General features: G+C 41.3%; 1 protein-coding gene, 1 long non-coding RNA gene and 3 other non-coding genes across 5 annotated transcripts in view; 4 read left to right on the forward strand and 1 right to left on the reverse strand.

Annotated features, from left to right (window-relative positions):
- Nucleotides 1–253: 253 nt before the first annotated feature.
- TRNAA-AGC lies at nucleotides 254–326 on the forward strand. The gene has a single exon. It is a non-coding gene; the product is annotated as a tRNA-Ala (tRNA).
- LOC115901323 lies at nucleotides 254–10,212 on the forward strand. The gene is made up of 2 exons (XR_004060532.1): nucleotides 254–327; nucleotides 10,088–10,212. It is a non-coding gene; the product is annotated as an uncharacterized LOC115901323 (long non-coding RNA).
- Nucleotides 988–1,060, reverse strand: TRNAA-AGC. Its single transcript has one exon. It is a non-coding gene; the product is annotated as a tRNA-Ala (tRNA).
- Nucleotides 10,014–10,086, forward strand: TRNAA-AGC. Its single transcript has one exon. It is a non-coding gene; the product is annotated as a tRNA-Ala (tRNA).
- Nucleotides 10,213–14,338: 4,126 nt separating the features above from the next.
- Nucleotides 14,339–19,466, forward strand: part of UBE2V2 (ubiquitin conjugating enzyme E2 V2) — a 28,039-nt gene continuing 22,911 nt past the window's right edge. The window contains exon 1 of the mRNA XM_030970987.1: nucleotides 14,339–14,435. Within this exon, the coding sequence (XP_030826847.1) occupies nucleotides 14,420–14,435 (16 nt within the window). The 5' untranslated portion in view covers nucleotides 14,339–14,419. The remainder of the gene's footprint in view (nucleotides 14,436–19,466) is intronic.

The raw sequence follows: 19,466 nt of genomic DNA on the forward strand, positions 1-19,466 counted from the left end.
TTAGAGACGTAAAAAAATTAGTTCTTGCTCCTCGAATAAACGCTAGAGGATGCACTGCTCAGGAAAACGAGTTGTTCCACCCAAGGAACACAGGAGAAAACACTCTTCATACGCCAAGCGTGCAGCCCGGCTGTTCAGCCATGGTGTTTTCCATGTAAATTCAGAGGTGACAGTGTCGCTCGGCACAGCGGCTGGGCACAGCAGAGCGCGGTGACCGAGCGCGAGTGCCACCGCCCCGCACTGCTCGCGGCACGGGGAATTAGCTCAAATGGTAGAGCGCTCGCTTAGCATGCGAGAGGTAGCGGGATCGATGCCCGCATTCTCCAGGTTTTTGATGGGTTGTGGCGCCATGGTGGGAAAAGATTTTCTTCCATGAACTGTTCGGGTTTCTAGTAGAAAATCCTCAGCCAGGAAATACAGACCACCTCACGCGGCAAATAAAAGGGGAGAAGAAACGGTAATTGTATAGATTACACCTGTGCACGCTCTGAGGAACAACTTCTTCACGAACCTATCTAAACTGACGCTGTTAAGCCTGTGATACAGGAAAAACAAATAACTGCTTCCGTCTCTTCACTGCACTGAATGTGGGCATTTATGATTACTTTCTAAAGATACGAAAAGTTATTGGAATTGTCTCTGCGACGATGTACAAATTGGTAGGTGTCTACAAAAATCATCAGCTCACCACAGAATTAGCGTCTCTCCAGCTACCTCTCACCCGCTGTGGGATGGGCAGGGCACGCTTGTTCCTAACGAGAGTTTCAAGTGATATTCGGTCTCCTACGGTATCATTTAATGCCCTCCTCTAGCCATGAGAAGAAGATCATTTGCACTTTAAAAAAAATAAAGCTCAGCTCTGATCAACGTTAAAAACTTAAATAGTTCATACTATGCAAACGCGTCTCCAAATGGATTCGTTTTAATCCTTACGAAACTGCTCGAGGAAAACGCATGTGAATTCAAAGCAGCGGCGCAGCAAAAGGCTGGAGAATGCGGGCATCGATCCCGCTACCTCTCGCATGCTAAGCGAGCGCTCTACCATTTGAGCTAATTCCCCCCACAGCCTCCCGGCTCCTTTCGCTGGTGATTCCTCCCTGCGCTCCCACCGCTGCCACAGCCACCGCGCATCGCGCTGAACCGTGACCCGCCCCCTCCAAGGCGAACAGAACTTCCCCCCCCCACCAAACCCCGGTAGCTGGGCAGTCCGAGTCCTTCTAATTCCCTCTGGAAATCACGCGCAGGCAGTAACAGCGCTCAGCCCCCCAGCGAGACGCAGAAACAATTAGGTCTTCCTGCAAGCGCACTGCTTCTGACAGCCGTAGTGGGAATTTAGCCTAATATGATATCTGGACTCCTTGAAGCAGCAGCAGGCGCTTTGTTCAGCGGAGCTGCATCTGGATAACATCCGGGCTTGTGTTTCCAGGCAATTGCAGACTTATGCTCACACCAAACAATTATTAGTGCTTAAGAGAAATCTGGATATATTTAAATACTGTACTTTTTCTAAAACAGATTTTTCCTATCTGTAATCCCCAGGTGGAAGACAATCGGCTAAATTACTTTATCCTTCTCTATGTTTTACAATATAAAATATATATGACTGAATAGGTGGAGTTCTTCCAGTTCTTCCTCTTGTGGTAATAGAGGCTGGGTTCACGTTATAAAAAGGGGGTAAAAAAAAAAAAGCACCATGGAACAAGGGTTCTTGGAAACACTGAAGAAAGCACCAAATGGAACACCAGGAAACAAATAGTTCACATTATTTACTTATATCTCTCAGGCATTTTTAAGTTGTGATGCTATCACCAGATAGACAAGCACACTCACATAGATACATAAAAAAATAAAAAATACACAACTAAAATGTGAAAAATTACAAATTTTTACTATAATGAAACAGCAGTGAAAATTCTGTTTAGTGGTTTCACAAACAGCAAGAGAGAGTTGTGAATTTTTATTACACTTACAATATTAAACAATCTCCTTTTCTGGAAAAAAAGGAGTATCTGAAATGAAATTTATTCAATAACTACATAAACAGCTCCTGATTTCCCCAGGATGGTTGAAGACACATGAATCACACTGACATATAAAGATCTTTCAAATCTCTTCTTGTCAGTGACTTAGTGATTTCAGAAAACGAAATAACAAAATTTCAGTCTTTGGTCTAGGCCTAAACCTGTATACCAGAAGTCCCGTGGCCATTCTTCCATTAACAAAATTCCAGTGTCTTGCCACCTACTCCCTCCAGTCTAACTGAAACAGCTGGCTTTGCCAAAAAAAAAGTTTTCCCTCTCCTATTAATTCAATGTGTAAAGAAGCATCTGAAATTATTTTTGCAGGAGGTCATTAAGTTTTTACTTCTGGAATTATGCTGCAGATACCACTGACATTTAAGCAAGTGGCTGACTGAAAGCCCCACAGAGGTCAGTATGCCTGGCAAACTAGGGAAGATTGCTGCTCCTTCTATTCTGGGATGTTTCACATTTTTCTTAGCATTCCTTCTGAACAAAACCCATTTTTAAGTCTCAAAACCACGTATCCTATAAAACAAATAAGCAAGCAAACAGAACCTTTCTAGTTGTGTCTGTATCAGGCTTGTAAGCCCAGGTAAGAGCAGGGTTTAATCAAACCAGATTTTGAAAGGTACAGCACATCCACTTGGTTTAATTAAGGGAATCCCCAAGAAGGCTTACAACTGCACACAAAGTGAAACTTTCAATTTGTGACTAGGCACTGACAGTCTTAAAGCTTTAACACAGCAGGTAGGGTAAAAATTACTTAAAATCAAGCAAAACTCAGAATGAACTATAAATTAAGCAGTGACAAAATGAGTAAGGACAGCTCTAGTATATTCAGTTCATTCTGTTAAATAGCCTAACCTTCAAGTTGATAGATACAGCATTAAAATGAAACAAGTATGTCTCCAGTTCTGTATCCCGTATTTATCCCATATTTAAAGCATTGAAGGCAAAGCTATATTTAAAGCATTGAAGGAAACGTCTTTTGGACCTCAGAGATAATTTTACTGAAAAGCAGTATCAAAATATGGAATTGGACAGCAAAATTCACACCATCCTCTGAGGGAAAAAACCTCAAACTCCAACAGACAGCACCCCACCAAATGCACTGTAAATCACATAAAAAGCAACACAGGAGACATTGCCATGAGTCAGAAGAAACGTCCCAGAATCCCTATTTCTGTTTTTAATGGGCACAATGAGAATAAAACTTGATTTGTTGGTGAAGATGTTATTGCTTGTTCATAAAATTTTGCCTCCATTTTACCATTATTCATTGATTCATACCCAAAAGCACAGGACATAAACATGCTAAAGAAATCCCAAAACATAAGAACCAACCAAAAAGAAAAAAGACCAAACTCAAGACATAATAAACACTAGAAAGATTTGCTACTTTTAATAGTATTTGCTCCTGCAGTTACCACGTTTGAACAAAATCAGTACAGTCCATCTGGGAGGTTAAGGACCAGTACAAAATTGTCCAATATTGGTCAAAGAATCAGGCATCCCAAGTACCTTCAGTTACCATTATCAGCCACAGCAGAAACTTGCAAAAGCCAAAATAATTCATATTAAATATACTGCTTTAGTAAGAAGTATGGCACCAAAATGTTTTTGTATATATTTATCAGATTAGCATTTAGGTAAACACTGTGCTCTCTGTGCATTAATAAGGAGACGGTGATCTCAGAGCACAGCTCTGAGCAAGATCATTTTATGCTGCTCACAGTCATCTCCCTGGGGACCAACACAAAAATCACCCTCATTATTTCAACCTGTAAAATCTCTAACTTTATCAGGGAGTTGAAATACCAAGAAAACATACAAGTTACCATTCTCTCTCTCTAAAAGGATTCATAGATTTTAGGTTTCCACCTAGGTTATGATAGGGAGTCCAGAATGGCCAAGATTTCATTCTATTTTCAGATGTTGAAACAGGAAGTCATACATTAACATGATTATGCATTTTTTCCCGAGGAAAATGGCTAGACTCACATTACAACTTACTCCCAATTTTTCTGGAAGACCTTGTATCTCTACTAACATGACGAGTGTTTAAAAAAGTGTCAACATTGTGCTACATGTACAATGCCCTCTTAATAGTTAATATCAATAAACAAGGTTATTGCAAAAGTAATGAGATTGACTACGCCTGAATCCCACTGGATCTGCAACCTTTGTCTTCTAAATCAGCACTGCAAGAATCTAAATTTTCTCCACATTCCCTATAATTCCACATAGCAGAGAATGTGGGCTAGCTATGCCTAGGCCACTTGGCTAATCAGCTATCACTAAACAGCACATAGAAGATTTTCCTCATGTTCATTTAGTGTCTCTTCCAAGCCATGGATTTCCACAGAATAGTAAACAATTTCTTTATGTTTTCAATTTTTATCCACCTTTCACTTTTTGTGCCAAAGTTAACAAGGGTGAGAATGAAGATTTTTCATAGCTTAGAAGACTTAAGAAGATTCAGATCCCTCTATCCTGTGGCTTTTACTAAGGAACAGAACCACATGCTCACTAAATGAAATTTTTCCCAAGAATAACAGAGTAGTTTTAAGAACAATAACCTCATCCAAATAAATAAATCAACTATTTATAAAAAGCCCCAAGGAACTGGTTATGGGGAATGAATGGAAAAATATATTTGGCTGCAATGTCCAAAGACTAGAGGGTTAAGATACACAGAACTCACTGAAGTTCAGGGTATGTTTAACATCTGATTACTTAGGTCCATATGAAAAGCTGACAGATTTCCTTTCTAAAATTTATACCCCACCATGACATACAATAATTTTAAACTAGAACAGAGAAACCAGATTTATCATTAGAGGACCTGCATTCACTGATGAAGTTACCTGCTTACAGTGTATTCAAAACACCACAGCCATGCTGAATTAAGACAACAAAAAGTTCGGGATGGCACCCACTTCAACAAACTCTTCAACCCAAGTTACCCTCTCATTTGAATCTTTCACTTCTCTCCTGACTCAATGTTACAAACTAAGCGAACTCCGAAGGAGCAGTATCAGAAATAAAGAAAACAACAGCTATTAAAATTTACTAATGCAGTGTAGGATTAGTGTGCTTCTAGCTGTTGAGAACAATTGAAGGAGAGCTGGAGACCGAGTCATGGCAGATCAGCACAGGAATAGGAACCCCAGGAGAACCCACAAAACCACCTCCTCTGCTGAGGAGCTGCACTGCCCACTGCACCTCCTCCTTCAAACGAGCACCCCCATGACTCCAAAACTAGATTTTGTGAGACCCACTAAAACAACCACCACGACCAGAAAGCCCCTGGGTAAAAGGCTGTGCACAAACCTCCTCCACCTGCTTTGTCTTTCGATGATCTCAGCCCGGACTCGTTCCAAGGGCCAGCAAACCAGACACACCTCCCCTGCCCACATGTTCCCACCTTCCCGGCCTCTCAGCACTGGGGCTCTGCTCCACCCTTCCCAGGCACTCAGCGTGCTCTGCCCTGTGCTAGAACCTTCCACCCACCCCAATGGCAACTCTCTCCTTCAGGGCAGCTGCTGCCCTGCTTTTATTCCTTTATAGATGGAGTGGTGAGCAGGCGGTGATGGGAGGTTTGTCATCGTGGGAACAAGGAAATGCCATAGCTGTGTCTCCTCCTGGTGCATGAACCAGCTGTGGGATGGCAGGTAAGTGTCCTAAAGAAAAGCCACCAACCTGCCTGTTGGCCAGCTCTTCTGTCCCCCTGAAGCTGCCTTCTGTATCATCAGGGGGGAAAGGTAATGCTGGAAAAAGCAGATTTTTATCCTAGTTTTCCAAATGCAATGGCTGTAAGTAGCAGGAATATCAGCTGAGTGTGTATGCCTTTAAATGGACCTAAATATTTTTTTTCATAATGTAAATTCATTATAAGGTTTATGCTCATGCATTTTCCTAGGCATTGCTTTGAGGGTGGAGGTCCAAAAACAATTTTTAAAAACGCACATCAATATGTGTTTAAGGAGGACAGAATTTCCATTTTCCAACCACATTCCTGATGGTTTCTAACAGCTAAGAACACAACTTCTGAATAATTTGGATATGCAATATATCTTTCTCTGTCACTTTCTGGTTTTTTTTTTTTTTAAAGGAGATTATAGAATATAAGGGTTATTTGCAACTGTAAAAGCTATTCCTGTCTTGCAAACAATCTCAGCTTCTGCACCTTTGACACCAAACATCAGGTTAACTGTTAGCAAGAAAAGGCAGTTTTAGCAATAAATGATAAAACCCACCTTTAGTTTACCAGCAGGCTTGGTGAAACTGTGTAGGCTAAGGTGCTCTAGCTCACACACTTCTTCCTCAGTTCCTTGGAGTCTCTGAAGTTTTGGCAGTAACACATCTCCTGTGCATATATAACCTTGCTATTTTTGTGTGTTGCTAGATATTTTTCCTGAAAAAAGTAAAATGAGGAAAAACAGAAATTCATTGATTTCTTTCAGCAACGGCTGAGCTATTTTTATGTAGCTCTTAAGTTTTCTTTTGCTAAATATTGTTAGTAAAATTACAGCTACTTCAACACTTCTCAAATAAATACAAGGCTATGAAAAAACTGTTAATGGTGTTCGACAACTTGAAACAAGATCAATGCAGAATCTTGAATTGTTTACCAGTTCTTTAGGATCATAGCAGCATTTGAATTGTTAGCAGCCATCTCTAAACAACTTCCTGTGAAGAAAGCTTTATTTTTTCTGAAGATAAAGACAAAAATAAGGTGATTTTTTTTAATCCAAAGACTTGACCAGGAGGTTACTCAGGAATGCCTGGTCTAAATATGTTCCTTGTCATCACTGCTAAATAATGGAATAATGAGTGTTGGTTAGCGAACTCACTCTAAATTCCTAGAGATGAGCAAGCAAGCAGGCACTTTTAGGCCCAGATGAGTATCCAAGGTGGTTAATGCTTCATAAATAAGATCATGTGAAAAAAATGTGGCTAATTTCAGCTGAATTTTGTATCACAGTTTCCCACCTAGTGTTTTCAGTAGAAAACCCGCTGAAGAGCTTGTGCATGTTCTAGCAGCTGCCACAGAAACTGAATTACTCACATGGCAGAGATCTCTCCTTACTTCACAAGTGTTATATCATTTTTCACACTGCTTTTAATTTTTTTTAACATTCTCCAAATACTGAAAAACTATACACAATCAATCAATCAATCAGTCACTCTTTCCTGCCCTTAAAAAAATCTTGGGTTTACCTCTGACAGGACTAGCTTCAGTATTTAAAAAAACCAAACAACCAAGCTAAAAAATCAGGTATATCTTAAGCATACAGCTGGCCATAAATCCATAGCTACTTTGTACCTGATTATTTCTCTCACTTGTACCATTAGTGCTCTTAGACTGCCAGCTGTGTTTTTTTCTGCATACCATTATTCTTTCTTCCCCTTCCTATTTCCTTGTCGTTGGCACTGTCAAAAAATTGTAGCAAATCAATGCTGAAGCTTGTCAAGCACAAAGTGGATACTGCCACACAGAGAAAAGACAGTGGCTTAGTTTCAGTTATTCCTAGTCTGTCTTGCCTCCTGCCAAAGAATCCAGCTCCAGGAACAACTGGATGTGCATGTACAGTATCTCCAAGCCATTCATCACATGTCAGTGCTAAGGTACATAAAATGATTCAGCATCACCAGAAGCCAGTAAATGAGGTAAAAACAAGCCAGGCTGGTTAGAAACCAGTCACGTGGTGATCCTACCTCCACTCAAGCTCTGATTTAATTTCTTCTTGGCCTGGCTTAAACTTGATGGATGAGTAACTTCTCCCATCTGTGGAGTGAGCAATGCGGCCTGGCTTAGCAAGGAGCCATTGTCTGGTTTAGTGCCGACACAGTGCAGGAACAATCTCCTCTGTAAATGAAGGTGTTGAAGCAACAGTCAGAGAGTCACTGGGTGGCAGATTATGGGCTACATAATATGTCAGGAGCAGAGAGGGTTTATGGAGAAGAGCAGAAGTGAACACTGCCATGACAAATCAGGTGGAGTTTGTAAACTCTTCTCACCCTACAGAGACCCAGAGCCAAACACAGCTCTCTTGCTTGGTATATCACTTTATGTTTCAAAGATAGACCTGAGAGACCTCTCTGGTTAAAATAAGTAGAGGAAAGATGTAAAGCGGAGCTCAGCCACTTTGGTTTGGTTCAGCTCAAAAAACCTGGGTCGATCAAGTTACGTGTATGTGAATGTTGTTACAGGTGTGTTCACGTTATTTTTGTATCAGAAATAGTGTGGCCAGCAGGATCAGCGATTATCACCCTGTACTCAGCACCGGTGCGGCCTCACCTTGAGAGCCATGTTCAGTTCTGGGTCCCCCGCACCAAGAAGGATATTGACGTGTGTCCAGAGGAACACAACAGAGCTGGTGGAGGGTCTGGAGCACGTGTCCTATTGAGGAGTGGCTGAGGGAGCTGTAGGTGTTTGTCATGGAGAAAATGAGGGTCGGGGGGACCTTTATCACTCTCCACAACCACCTGAAAGGAGGTTGTAAGCCAGATGAGGGTCAGCTTCTTCTCACATGTATCTAGGGAGAGGACAAGATGATATAAGATACGCCAGGGGAGGTTTAGTTTGGACATCAAAAAGAATTCCTTCACAGAAGGGGTGATTAGACATTGGAATGGGCTGCCCAGACAGGTGGTGGAATCACTGACCCTGGGGGTGTTTCAGGAAAGACTGGATGTGGTACTTAATGCCATGGTCTGGTTAACATGGTGGTAGTGTTCAGGCAGAAGTTAAACTCGATGATCTCTGAGGTCTTTTCCAACCTAATCGATCCTGTAATTCTGTGAAGCAGAAGCGAGGAGGCTGCGGGAAGGAGGGGACGGCAGAGCACGGAGCAGGTGGCAGGGGATTTTGGAACGCCAAAGGAAAGGCTTTATGGAAGGAGAGACGGCTGTCCCGAGGAAGCAGCGAAGCAAACGCGACGAGCCGAGGCCCAGGGGCCGTGAGGGAGCCGCAGCTGCAGGGGCCATGACAGGAGCTCCGGGGACGGGCGCAGAGCGGCCCCTGCGGCGGGGCTGCCGCGGCTCCGGGCCGGCCGCGCCATCGCTGCTCGGCCGGGCCCAGGGGGTTTGGGTTTTCTCTGGGGGGAGCCGAGCTCCGGGGGGCTCTGGGTGCAGTTTTGTGGGGGGGTGGGGGGTAAGGGACCAGGCGCCAGGGGCTGTGAGTGCAGTCTGGGGAAGGGGGGGGGGTGTGCATTGTCGTGGTCACTGCCTACGGTACAAGCTTTATGGAACGTGTCAAGCCACGTGAGCACCGGTTCGTTCATTTTTCAAAAAGTCAATGATTTAAGGCTGTTAAAAGTAACGTATTGTAGGCAAGTGCGTTTGGTGAGGTAATAAATAAGAAAAATAAAGATCTGCTTTATTTTCACTTGACGCTGTCACCTCAGAGAAGCCAAGCACCTGTAAAAAAGATGTATGTGTGCATATATACATATTTATATGACAGGATGTGTGTGTGCATATATATGCATATATATATGTATATATATATGCACAAGTTTTGACTATAAAACTGTGTTTCATTCAAGCATGTAACATCTTTTTTTCCTTTATTAAATGTTTCCTGAACCAGTCTTTACATGTGCATGCCCTGAAAATTGGAAAGAACATGGGTTTTCCTTGTTGAATTTGGAACAGTTGTTCAATAAAAGTAGGGCCTTTTTTTTTCTTTTTCCCTAGAAACACACATTTGGTTTCTTTTAAGTAACTTGATCTTCTGGAGAGGTTCTTGTATGAAACCAGCTAAATAACAAAGACTCATGCTATAAAAGGATGAATAAGATCATTCTGGTAGTGTGCATGCTGAAAGATGTGTCCCATGATTGCAGCTGTGGGCTGCAGTCAGTTGTGGAGTGGAAAAAATGACTCGGCAAGAAACAACGAATTTATAATCAAACATAGTTATGTTGCATTTTTTGTCAGTTTAAAATGTCTGTGTACTAGTTTCAAAACTGTTTTTTTTCAGGTGGGGAATTAGCTCAAATGGTAGAGCGCTCGCTTAGCATGCGAGAGGTAGCGGGATCGATGCCCGCATTCTCCAGTGTTTTCAGTATTGATGTTGTCAAAAACCACACAGCAGTGTTCAAAAGTATTTTCCTATTTACGCTTAAGTTTTCTTGTATGATGGTGTACAGAAACCTGAAAGAACTGTAAATTAAAAAAAAAAGGCATATTGATTTAAATATTTAATTTTTTCATTTTAAAATCAGATGTTTGCTCTTCTGCATAGAGGAAGTAAAAAAGTAAAATCTTTGTGTGAAATAATCAAATTTACTGACATCTTAATGCAATAAAAAATGGCATGCAAAATTTATTGAGAAAAGGAAATGAGAAATTTTTCGATTGGTCTTTAAGTATTTATTTAATTATTTCATTCATTAGTTAACTTTACATTTGATATTATAGTTCAGTGTGTAGTGAACAAAATTTTGTGTTCATGCTTTTAGTATGACTCATTGTTTCTGCTCTGTTTTGGTTGTATAGGCTGTTTATTGGAAAGAGTGGTCTAGAACATTCTATAGTTCTGCTGCAGCTGCTAGCAAGATTGTGCCTTTTGCTTGTGAACTTTCACATCTCTGAAGTACAATGGAAATTTTCTCTCTCAATCTATGCTTGCACATTTTTAAGGCTTCATGAGGATGTTTTTTTTTTGTTTGTTTGTTTAGTGGTTGGTTTGTTTATTTTAATCTGATTTTTTCACTGGCTTATTCAGATATTTAACTGCTTGTACTTCCAGTTTGAGATAGCATGAGGAAACAAGCAGAATGTGCTTCTTACATGTACATAGAATTTGTGCAATTAGGAACTTGGGAGTGCACATATTAAAACAAACAGAAATGGGAAACAAAAGTTGTTATTAGGCTCCATATTAAGGATGGAGGAGAAACTCTGCTGCATAGATTTACAATTAGCAGCCTTGAAGAAGATAAGGGAGATCTTCCTGTGACCATGAGAAGAAAGGAATTAACTTCTAGATGGAATGGGACAGAAATTGCATTTGCTTCTTTCTCTTTTATTTTCCAAATACTGGAGAGAAAAAAAGGAATTATGACTGTAAGGCTGCTTGATGCCTCTTAAAATGAAGTCTAATGGAGAGAAAAATATTGTGGTCTTGTCATGAGTCCCTTTTGGATTCAGGTAATAATTTAAATGTCTGTTTGCTTGGAATGAGACTCTCAGTAGTCTTCTCTGTGATTATTATTGTTTCTGTGTTTTCTGTGTTTCTGTTACTACGCAATACCTGACACTTTGTGTGCTTTTAAGGGAAATTAGTTATATTGCTCTTCTTGGCTGATCAAGTGCAAGTTGTGCACTGATGGAATGAGGGAATTTGGTGGGGCTCCGTTCAGGTGCAGTATGCAACCACTCAAAAAGCTGAAAGCTCTCAGGACTAATGACTTTTCATTCATAGGAAATTTGTGCCCAGCTTCCTACATTGGGGCACTTCTGTCTATTAGAGCTTGTAAACACTGGAAAAGCTTACTTCTAATTCTTTTGGTGTAAGTATGAATAGAAGGTTTTTGCTCACCCCATGTGGTGTTTTATGTCCTTATTTTTTAGGTAAACTATCTTGTGAAGAATTTACAGGTTTGAGAGACACAAGGGTCCTGCCTCTCAAAAGAACTACTACCTGTGGAAGTATACTACTTGTTAATGGGTAAGTAGTTCCCAGAGCCCCATGTCAAAGGACTGACCACTCTGGATCTGTCTGTGCTTTCTGTGTCAGAAATTGCATAGAGATATTCTATGTAAAGAACCATGAGGGAAATCAGTTTTATTCGATTTCTATTATTCTTATTACTCTTACCACTCATACTTTTCACTACAGTCCTCTGTAATGTCATGCTTAAATTAGTTACACAAGGTAGTTATTCATTCTGAAAAATAATTTGTTTGTACTAAACTTGCGGGAAGATATTGCTATGTCTTTGTTTGTTGTAGTCTGTAAATAGCAAATAATAATTCCTTAGTTGTCTTTTATCAATACATTGTTCCAAATATTAATTAGAAAATCTTTCAGGTTGAGATGGAGCTTGGGGACCATAATATGGCAACTCTGGAGACAGTGTTGTACAACATGAAGGCCATCTGTAGAATCTGCACTCAAAAATATCAACTCTGTGAAACTCTTCTTTTAAATAAAATTATTTCACAACATGATTGTAGAACATTTGTTGCTGCTAAATGTACGCCTTGACATCTAGTGGATGGGTCTGGACACAGATGAACTGTGGAGTCTGCTGTGTGCTTTCAGAGACTCATGGAATACAAGTGGGCTTTGGTTTGGGGAGCCTATGGCTCTATTTCTGTCATGTCTCAATATTTGCAGGTGTGCTGTTCATTGTTAGCACAGAATCACCTAAAAAAGAAGGATTCATCTTAAAAAAAATAAATGCACAGGCAGTGGGTGGTCATTGTGCTTCTTTCTGACCTTGGAGCTGAGGAGGTTTTACCTTAATGCAAGTAGGAGCACAGCCTGGTTACATTATGGATGGACAACAGTGGACTAGGCTTATGTAGGTCTCTAACAGCCCTCCTGCACCTGCTTTTGATTCCAAAAAATAGGAGAAGGACAACTTTTTTTTTTCTGTTCAAGGCCACAATATCTTCTACAGTGATGTTATAATAGGGGAGAACTTTTCAAATTATTCTGACTTTTTTTCAGTATTGTTACTGCTTCTATGAAAATACTGAAATAGGCTACACAAGAGAATCCCTACAACCAGTTTGTTTTGACAACAGAAGGCTCCACAGATCATTGAAATGCAGCTTAAGGAACAGTTTCACTGTACTGGAAAAGCTTACTTGTAATTCTTTTGGTGTAAATATTGAAGCTCCTGCTTATTTCTTTTGCCACAAAAATCTGGCCATAACTAGTAACTTGATAAAAGAAATCAATGGAAGGACCAAAAACTATAGTAGATTTATCATTTTTATGTATGCAGAGAGAGCAAAACCATTATTGGGGTAAAATGAACAAAGGATAAATGCAGGGAGGCAGAACACTTTATGTGTGAGGGTGGGGACGGTGCTGTGCAGGGCCAGGAGTTGGACTCTGTGGTCCTTGTGGGTCCCTTCCAACTCAACATACTCTGTGATTTGAATCTTTGCTGAGGAAGAGGTTTCAATTTAGCTGGAAGAAAAACATCTTGCATCGTTGCTGTGTCTGATCTCTACCAGAAGTCTGTGAATGAGTTTTACTCTCTCTTTATAAGCTGTAAAGGAAAAAACCGAACGTTATTTTTAAAATAGGATGTGAAAGACAGCATGTGGGTGTTGTCACTGGTTAGTGAGGTGTGTGTGACAGGCTTTTTTGTTAGGGGCTGCAGGTCCTCGTGGGAATCCCTCATTGCAGTGACCCTGGCACACGTTTTGGGATGTGTCCCCTTTCAGGTGTGTTCGCCTGCAGGTTGCTTTGGTGTGCGTTCCCCTCATGTCTACATGAATGCCAGCAGGGCCCTTTTGGATTGTTCCTGAGCCTGCTGCCTTTCTCCAGCACTCTGCAAGGGGAGCTGGCTTCTCCCACCTGCCAATGGGTCCCCAGCACAGTGCAGGTGGTGGTTCCCAGGTAGGATGTGCAAGGTGCTACCGCAGCAGCCGCCTTCAGCTGAGCTCGGCATTGGCTCTTGGGGAAGGGTGTGGAATTTGAGTTTTGTAACTGACTTCTGCAGGTGAAGGAACATTTGACATTGCAGCTAGACATTTGTGGAATTAATTTTCCACAGTTCTCATGCTACTGAATGTCAAGTATTTCAGCCTTTGAAACTGTCAGATAATTCTGAGAGCTACTTCTAATTAGCAGCTCTTTGATATGGTTCTTCTGGCATTTCTGTGGCTTTTAAATTTTTATCTGTATTCTTTCCTTTTCTGCCTTTGACACTTTATATAGTCTTTTTTTCTCCAAAGACACTTCTGAATCTAAGTGTCTTGTTTGAAGGCGAGCTGAAAAACCAAAAAAATTAAGTAAAGCTTCACCGCTGTGTGCCGACTTCCCTATTATTGGAAGGTTAGGGAGTGCGGGCTGAGCGGGGTAGGGACGCAGCCACGGGAATTTGCTTCCCAGGTGTAATAGCCCCCACGGGATCAGACGTAGCGGGTGCCTGGAGACAGAGACGCGTATGGCCAGGGGCTGGCGAGAAGGCTGCAGAGAGAGGGGAGCACGCCCGGGAAGCTCGCTGCCGGCGGGAACAGAGCCAGGCCGGCTCCCGGGACGGGCGCGCGCCTTGATGCCGGCACCGTCCTCTGGCCCCGCCCGCCCGCGCGCTCCCGGGATGCGCCTCGTCCTTCCTGGCGGGAAGTGACGGAGCGGCTCCGAGGGGAAGTGACGCGCGTGGCGTGCGGGCCCGGAGCGGTGTGGGGGGGGCTCGGACAAGATGGCCGGATCCACAGGTCTGTGAGGGGGGGCTCGCTGGGCCCGGGAGAGCGGCGCGCTGGGCTCCGGCTGGGGAGGCGCCCCCGAAAGGGCCCCGGGCGGGTCTCCTTTCGCCGGGATGGAGGGGGACGAGCTCTCCCCGATGGGAGAGACCCGAGTGGGGAGGAATTGTCTTCTGACAGGGGGAAAGGGAAGCTGCAGGGGCGCCGGGACAGGTTATCACAGAATCCCAGGTTCACTTAGGTTGGAAGAAACCCCTGAGGTCAGCGAGTCCAACCTATGACCGAGCACCGCCTTGTCAATTAGAGCACAGTATCGAGTGCCACGTCCAGTCTTTCCTGAAGCACCTTCAGGGACGGTGATTCCACCGCCTCCCTGGGCAGCCCCTTCCAATGTCCAATGAGAAGAAATTCCTCCTAATTCACTTCTGCCCCGGGCCCCATCTCTTCCATCCGTGGGGCAGCGGCATCCTTGTGAGAGCCCGGCCTGGGGTGCGTGCGGGGAAACAGGGCTCCGGGTGCTGGGGGAGGGGAGAATTGACCTGCCAAGGGGCAGCGATGGATGGATAGATGCTGGTGTCCGTGGGGAAGGGAGGAGATGTTGTTAGCCTGGTGAAAATGCTGCAGGAAAGAAAGATTTGTGCTGAAGATTTGTACCAGTGTACTGCTGGGTGAACATAGAAGACGTGGTGTAGTGGTATCTAAAATAAAAGGGTTGTCTGTGTCCCCTTTTTATTTGGGAAAGAAGGGCTTAGGCCTGTATTGTGTTTTGGGACAAAGGTACTTCGCTTTGGTGGTGACTGTAGCACAGTGGGAAGGAGGAGTGGAACTCTCTTCCCTATGGTATCCATTGGAGCCAAAGGGTCTCTCGTAGGCCAATTTAAGGGCAAAGAGCTGCCAGTCATCCCAGGAAGCCCCTCTCAGTAACCAGCACACCATGTGTGGAGCAATGGTGTGGCAGAACGCTGTGGAAAGTGGTGGCAAAGAAAGGAACAAGAATACTGCTGCAAGTGCTAAATGTAGAAGCACAATTTGACTGCTTTAGTTTCATTTCATGAGAAGCTTCAAATACAAAAGGACCTTTCTCTCAGTGCTAAAACCTGAAGGCTTCAGAGGCTTGTTTCCTCTTCTCTCATCCCTGGGGCTTTATAAGTGGGATTAAGATGGACCTCAGGTTAGGGGAATAATTTGATTTCAGCAGCAAGTAAATGGTGGCCACTAATTTATTTCTGCTGCCAATCCACTGGATTATTGGAGAATTAGGATTATAACAAAACATAAGAAACATCTGTATATTTAAATTGGTTTTGGTACCTTGCTGTTGATCCTGTGAGAAGTGCTTGGGCAGGTTTTGTTTGGTGTTTTTTTGGTTTTTTTGCTTTTTTTTTTTTGAGGAAGGAGAGTCATCTCCAGTTGGTAATACATTTGGGGATGTGGGATTTTCAGAGTGGAATTTGATAAAGTAGCTTTTGAAGTAGGTTTTGCAACTATGTGGAAGAGCAGTCCAAAAAGATAGCTATTGCCTATGATAAACGGAGCAAGAATGGATATAGAGAAAGCCAAGCATTTGCTCATCTGGGAATTACTGCATTTTATTGTGTTAGGATACTTTTTTACTTTTTTTCCTGTTGTCTAAATTTAAAAGAGTTTTATTACGAAGCAACACTGAAAGACTTCAGTTTGTGTCTAGGCTGTCACTCGAGATTTCCTGTAATACAAGAGGAAGCAAAGTTGGTTTAGGTCATGTACTGAGTACTGGCATTTGGCATTCAACCTGGCAAGTGCAGAATATCAGTTACAAAAAATCTTTGTAGTGAGAAAGGCTATTTTCTTTCTACTTTAACCCTATAAGAATAAATGGTTTTTGACTGAACATTGGTGGTTTCACTGCCATAAGTGTTCTTTGCAGTCTTACAAGAGTTGTTTTAAAATCTCTTATATGCAGTTACTCAGTGGGGGTTGGTTTTGACTTAGAAATACAGCCACACCTAAAGTTCATAAAAAGGAGATGTAGGAAACTCCTAATATGTGTGACTGCTCCAAACAATGTAAAGGGCCAGTACTGCATGTACATCTTGTTGAAGAAATTAAATTAAACTAATTTGTTGTAGTAAAATGCAGCAAGCAGGCTGAATCATCAACAAAACTGCTGGGAAAATTAGTCAGAGCTTCTAAAACAACATATTCTTGTATAGAAAATACTGAGACTTTTTATTGGCACACACATGGGGTGGTGGGGGGTTTGTTTTATACTTTCCACATAGTATGTAAAAATTCAGACTTCACCCAGAACTGCTCTTGCCAGGAAGATGTGTTATAATCATTTGTGGAGGAGGGGAGGGAATGATTTGCTACAGACTTAACTTTGTTATAGACTTAAGATTTAAATCTACCTAGCTTTGTTACTTTAGTCTGCTCGTGCTATAAAGTTGAACTTCATAATTATTTATTTCAGAGAAAAAAAAAAGACTGCATGAAGTCAAGGAATGAAATTATAACCCCAAGGAAGTCAACAGCAAAACTTTTACTAAGGTCAACTGTCTTACTTTCATCCCAGAAATTCCTTTCCTGGGTTTGCTAATTCTGTGAGCAATCATGTAACAAATTATGTGCATTTAACAGCAGAGAGTTTAGTTTGAAAATAGCTGTTCTTTAATGTGTGCCAAAGACATTGTATATATCAGAGACATTGCTGTTTAATAAGTATCTTACCTGCTTTCTAAAATCACCTGTAATGAGTAAACTGTGCATGTAGATACTGCATGTGCTAGAAATGGAGATTTGTAAGCTGCAGTTTGATCTGATATTACAACTCCTTCTGCTTGAAGCTTGATCCAGGTTATTTGCCTAGGTACTGCTGGAGGTCTGGGGTTAAACAAGTCAGTTTTCTAGAGAACAGAGCAGCTATATGTAATATATAATCATCCAATTTCATATTGCTTAGCTGGAGATTCATTCTGTTAATCTGTTTGAAAATACATAGTAGAAGATGTAAATAAACACAGTTTCAAGTTAAAAGAAATATTTCACTAAGGCATGCCATTTAAACATCTCTTGTCTATCTCAAGGAAAAGAAGCATATTAAAACATCATTACAAGGAGTTAATTGAGGAATTAATTTCTGCATTTTGATAATTTGGGTTTCACTTAATATTATATTGCCTATGATATGTAATATAATATTATATACCTTATATGTAGGATGTAGGGTTGTGTATATATATATATATATATATATATATATATATATATATAATGTGAATGTTCCCTAAAGGCACTGATGATGTCACTAAGTGGTTAGAATTTATGTGGGAAAATAACGAGAATTAAGGCAGCAGTGTCAAATACGGTGCTGTAACTATGGGCTGCTAATGCTTTTTCCTCCTTCCTCTTCAACTGAGAGCTTCAGTAGCTTGGAGGAGGGTGGACAGGGCTGAGTGAATGAAAATTCCCCTTGGTTTGCTGAAACTGGGTGCTTAGGGAAGAAAAATTGACTGATCTCCAGTCAAAATTATGTGAGATTCCTAATTTACTTCTAGTATGGAGTCTTGAGCTTTTTTGAAAGTGTGTTTGAAGGTACATGGCTAGATACCTGTGAAATATTTTTTTCTGTAAAATCCATACTTTTAATTTCCAGTCATTCTACTCTATAAGGATGAAACAGCTTCATTGTGTAACCTCATTTGCCCATGCAAAAATGCCCTTCCCTTTGATTTTATAGATGATTGATTCTGTGAGTAGAAATGGCACAATGCATGTCAGTGACTTATTTTCATAACTTTATTTTTTACTTCTATTTGCAATCACTTGGTGGTTGTGGAAACAGTTCTAAGTGTGCATGACTACCGTAAGGAAGCTCGGATAAAAATGAAGGGCTGGAAGTGGTCTTGAGTGAGTTGTAGACTCCCTGAGCTGTGAAACAAGGCCTGAGTGTGCCATTCCTAATGGCTGGGACTTTTGGTGGTGGTGGTTTTGGTTTATTTTGCTTTGAAAGTTGGGATTTTTTTCTTCCTCTCTTAAAACCCACAATTGCAAGATATTCTACAGTGTGAGATATTTTGCAATACTTTCTCTTAAATGCCTTGAAACTCCTTTCTTCTTCATTCCAAATTAAGCAGATGTCGTCTCTTCTTTGCTTGGTAGGGTAAAGATTTATACCCTGAGTGTGGAACATTCAGCCGTTCAGAGGAGTAATAAGGGGGTATATTTATAGGTGGGATGCAGAAGCAACAATTTAAAGACCACTTTTTCCATGTAGGATATGGGATATAATTTAAATTTCATGTCTAGAAAACTCTGCACAGGTAGGCTTCTCTTTTCCTCTGACCTGTTCAATTTTCATTTCCTTTCTCTTTTTTTTTCATTGTCAAGGAAATAGTTGTGTTTTTTATCCACTGTGTTTTACCTTGAAGGATGTATTACACCCTCCCATTTTCTCTTTTATGCCTCCACCACATTGCTCATTTATTCAGAACTGGTCCAAGAAGTCAGTTTAAGAGCTTTTTAGAATTTTAGAGTCCTCAAAGTTTGTTATGTGAGTTTACAGTGTTAGCTGTTTAGCTGTTTAAGCACAGAGTTCTTGAAGCTGCAAGTAATCAAACAAAACAAAAGAAGTAATACTGTGTTCCATGAGGCAGCAAGTACTCTATGTGGAGCATTTTTTCCATCCTGTCCTGTGCACAAGCAATTGCAGTTGTGATTGTTCTGGCTGCTTAAAAACGTCTTGACAAACCACAAATAATTTCAGCTGGCTTGAGAAAAGTTTAGATTGCAAATTACTTTAAAACTATATATAGACCATCAGTTCTTTCCAACTTTGGGGCATATATAGGCAAGATACTCTGTTTCTTCTCAGAGCTTTGCCTGTATCATTTTCCTGCCTTTGTTCCTGGTATTTTATAACTCTGTCTTTAAATACAAACCTACTTATGTCTTTCTGCCACAATAGCTATGTAAATCTTCTCACAGCAAAGTAACTTACCTCTGCAATAAAAAAGTGGCCTACTTTGTAATCTTTTATTTGTTTAAGAGCTTGTTGGAAATTCAGGG

Source organism: Camarhynchus parvulus, chromosome 2 (assembly GCF_901933205.1).
Source record: "Camarhynchus parvulus chromosome 2, STF_HiC, whole genome shotgun sequence".
NCBI lineage: Eukaryota > Metazoa > Chordata > Aves > Passeriformes > Thraupidae > Camarhynchus > Camarhynchus parvulus.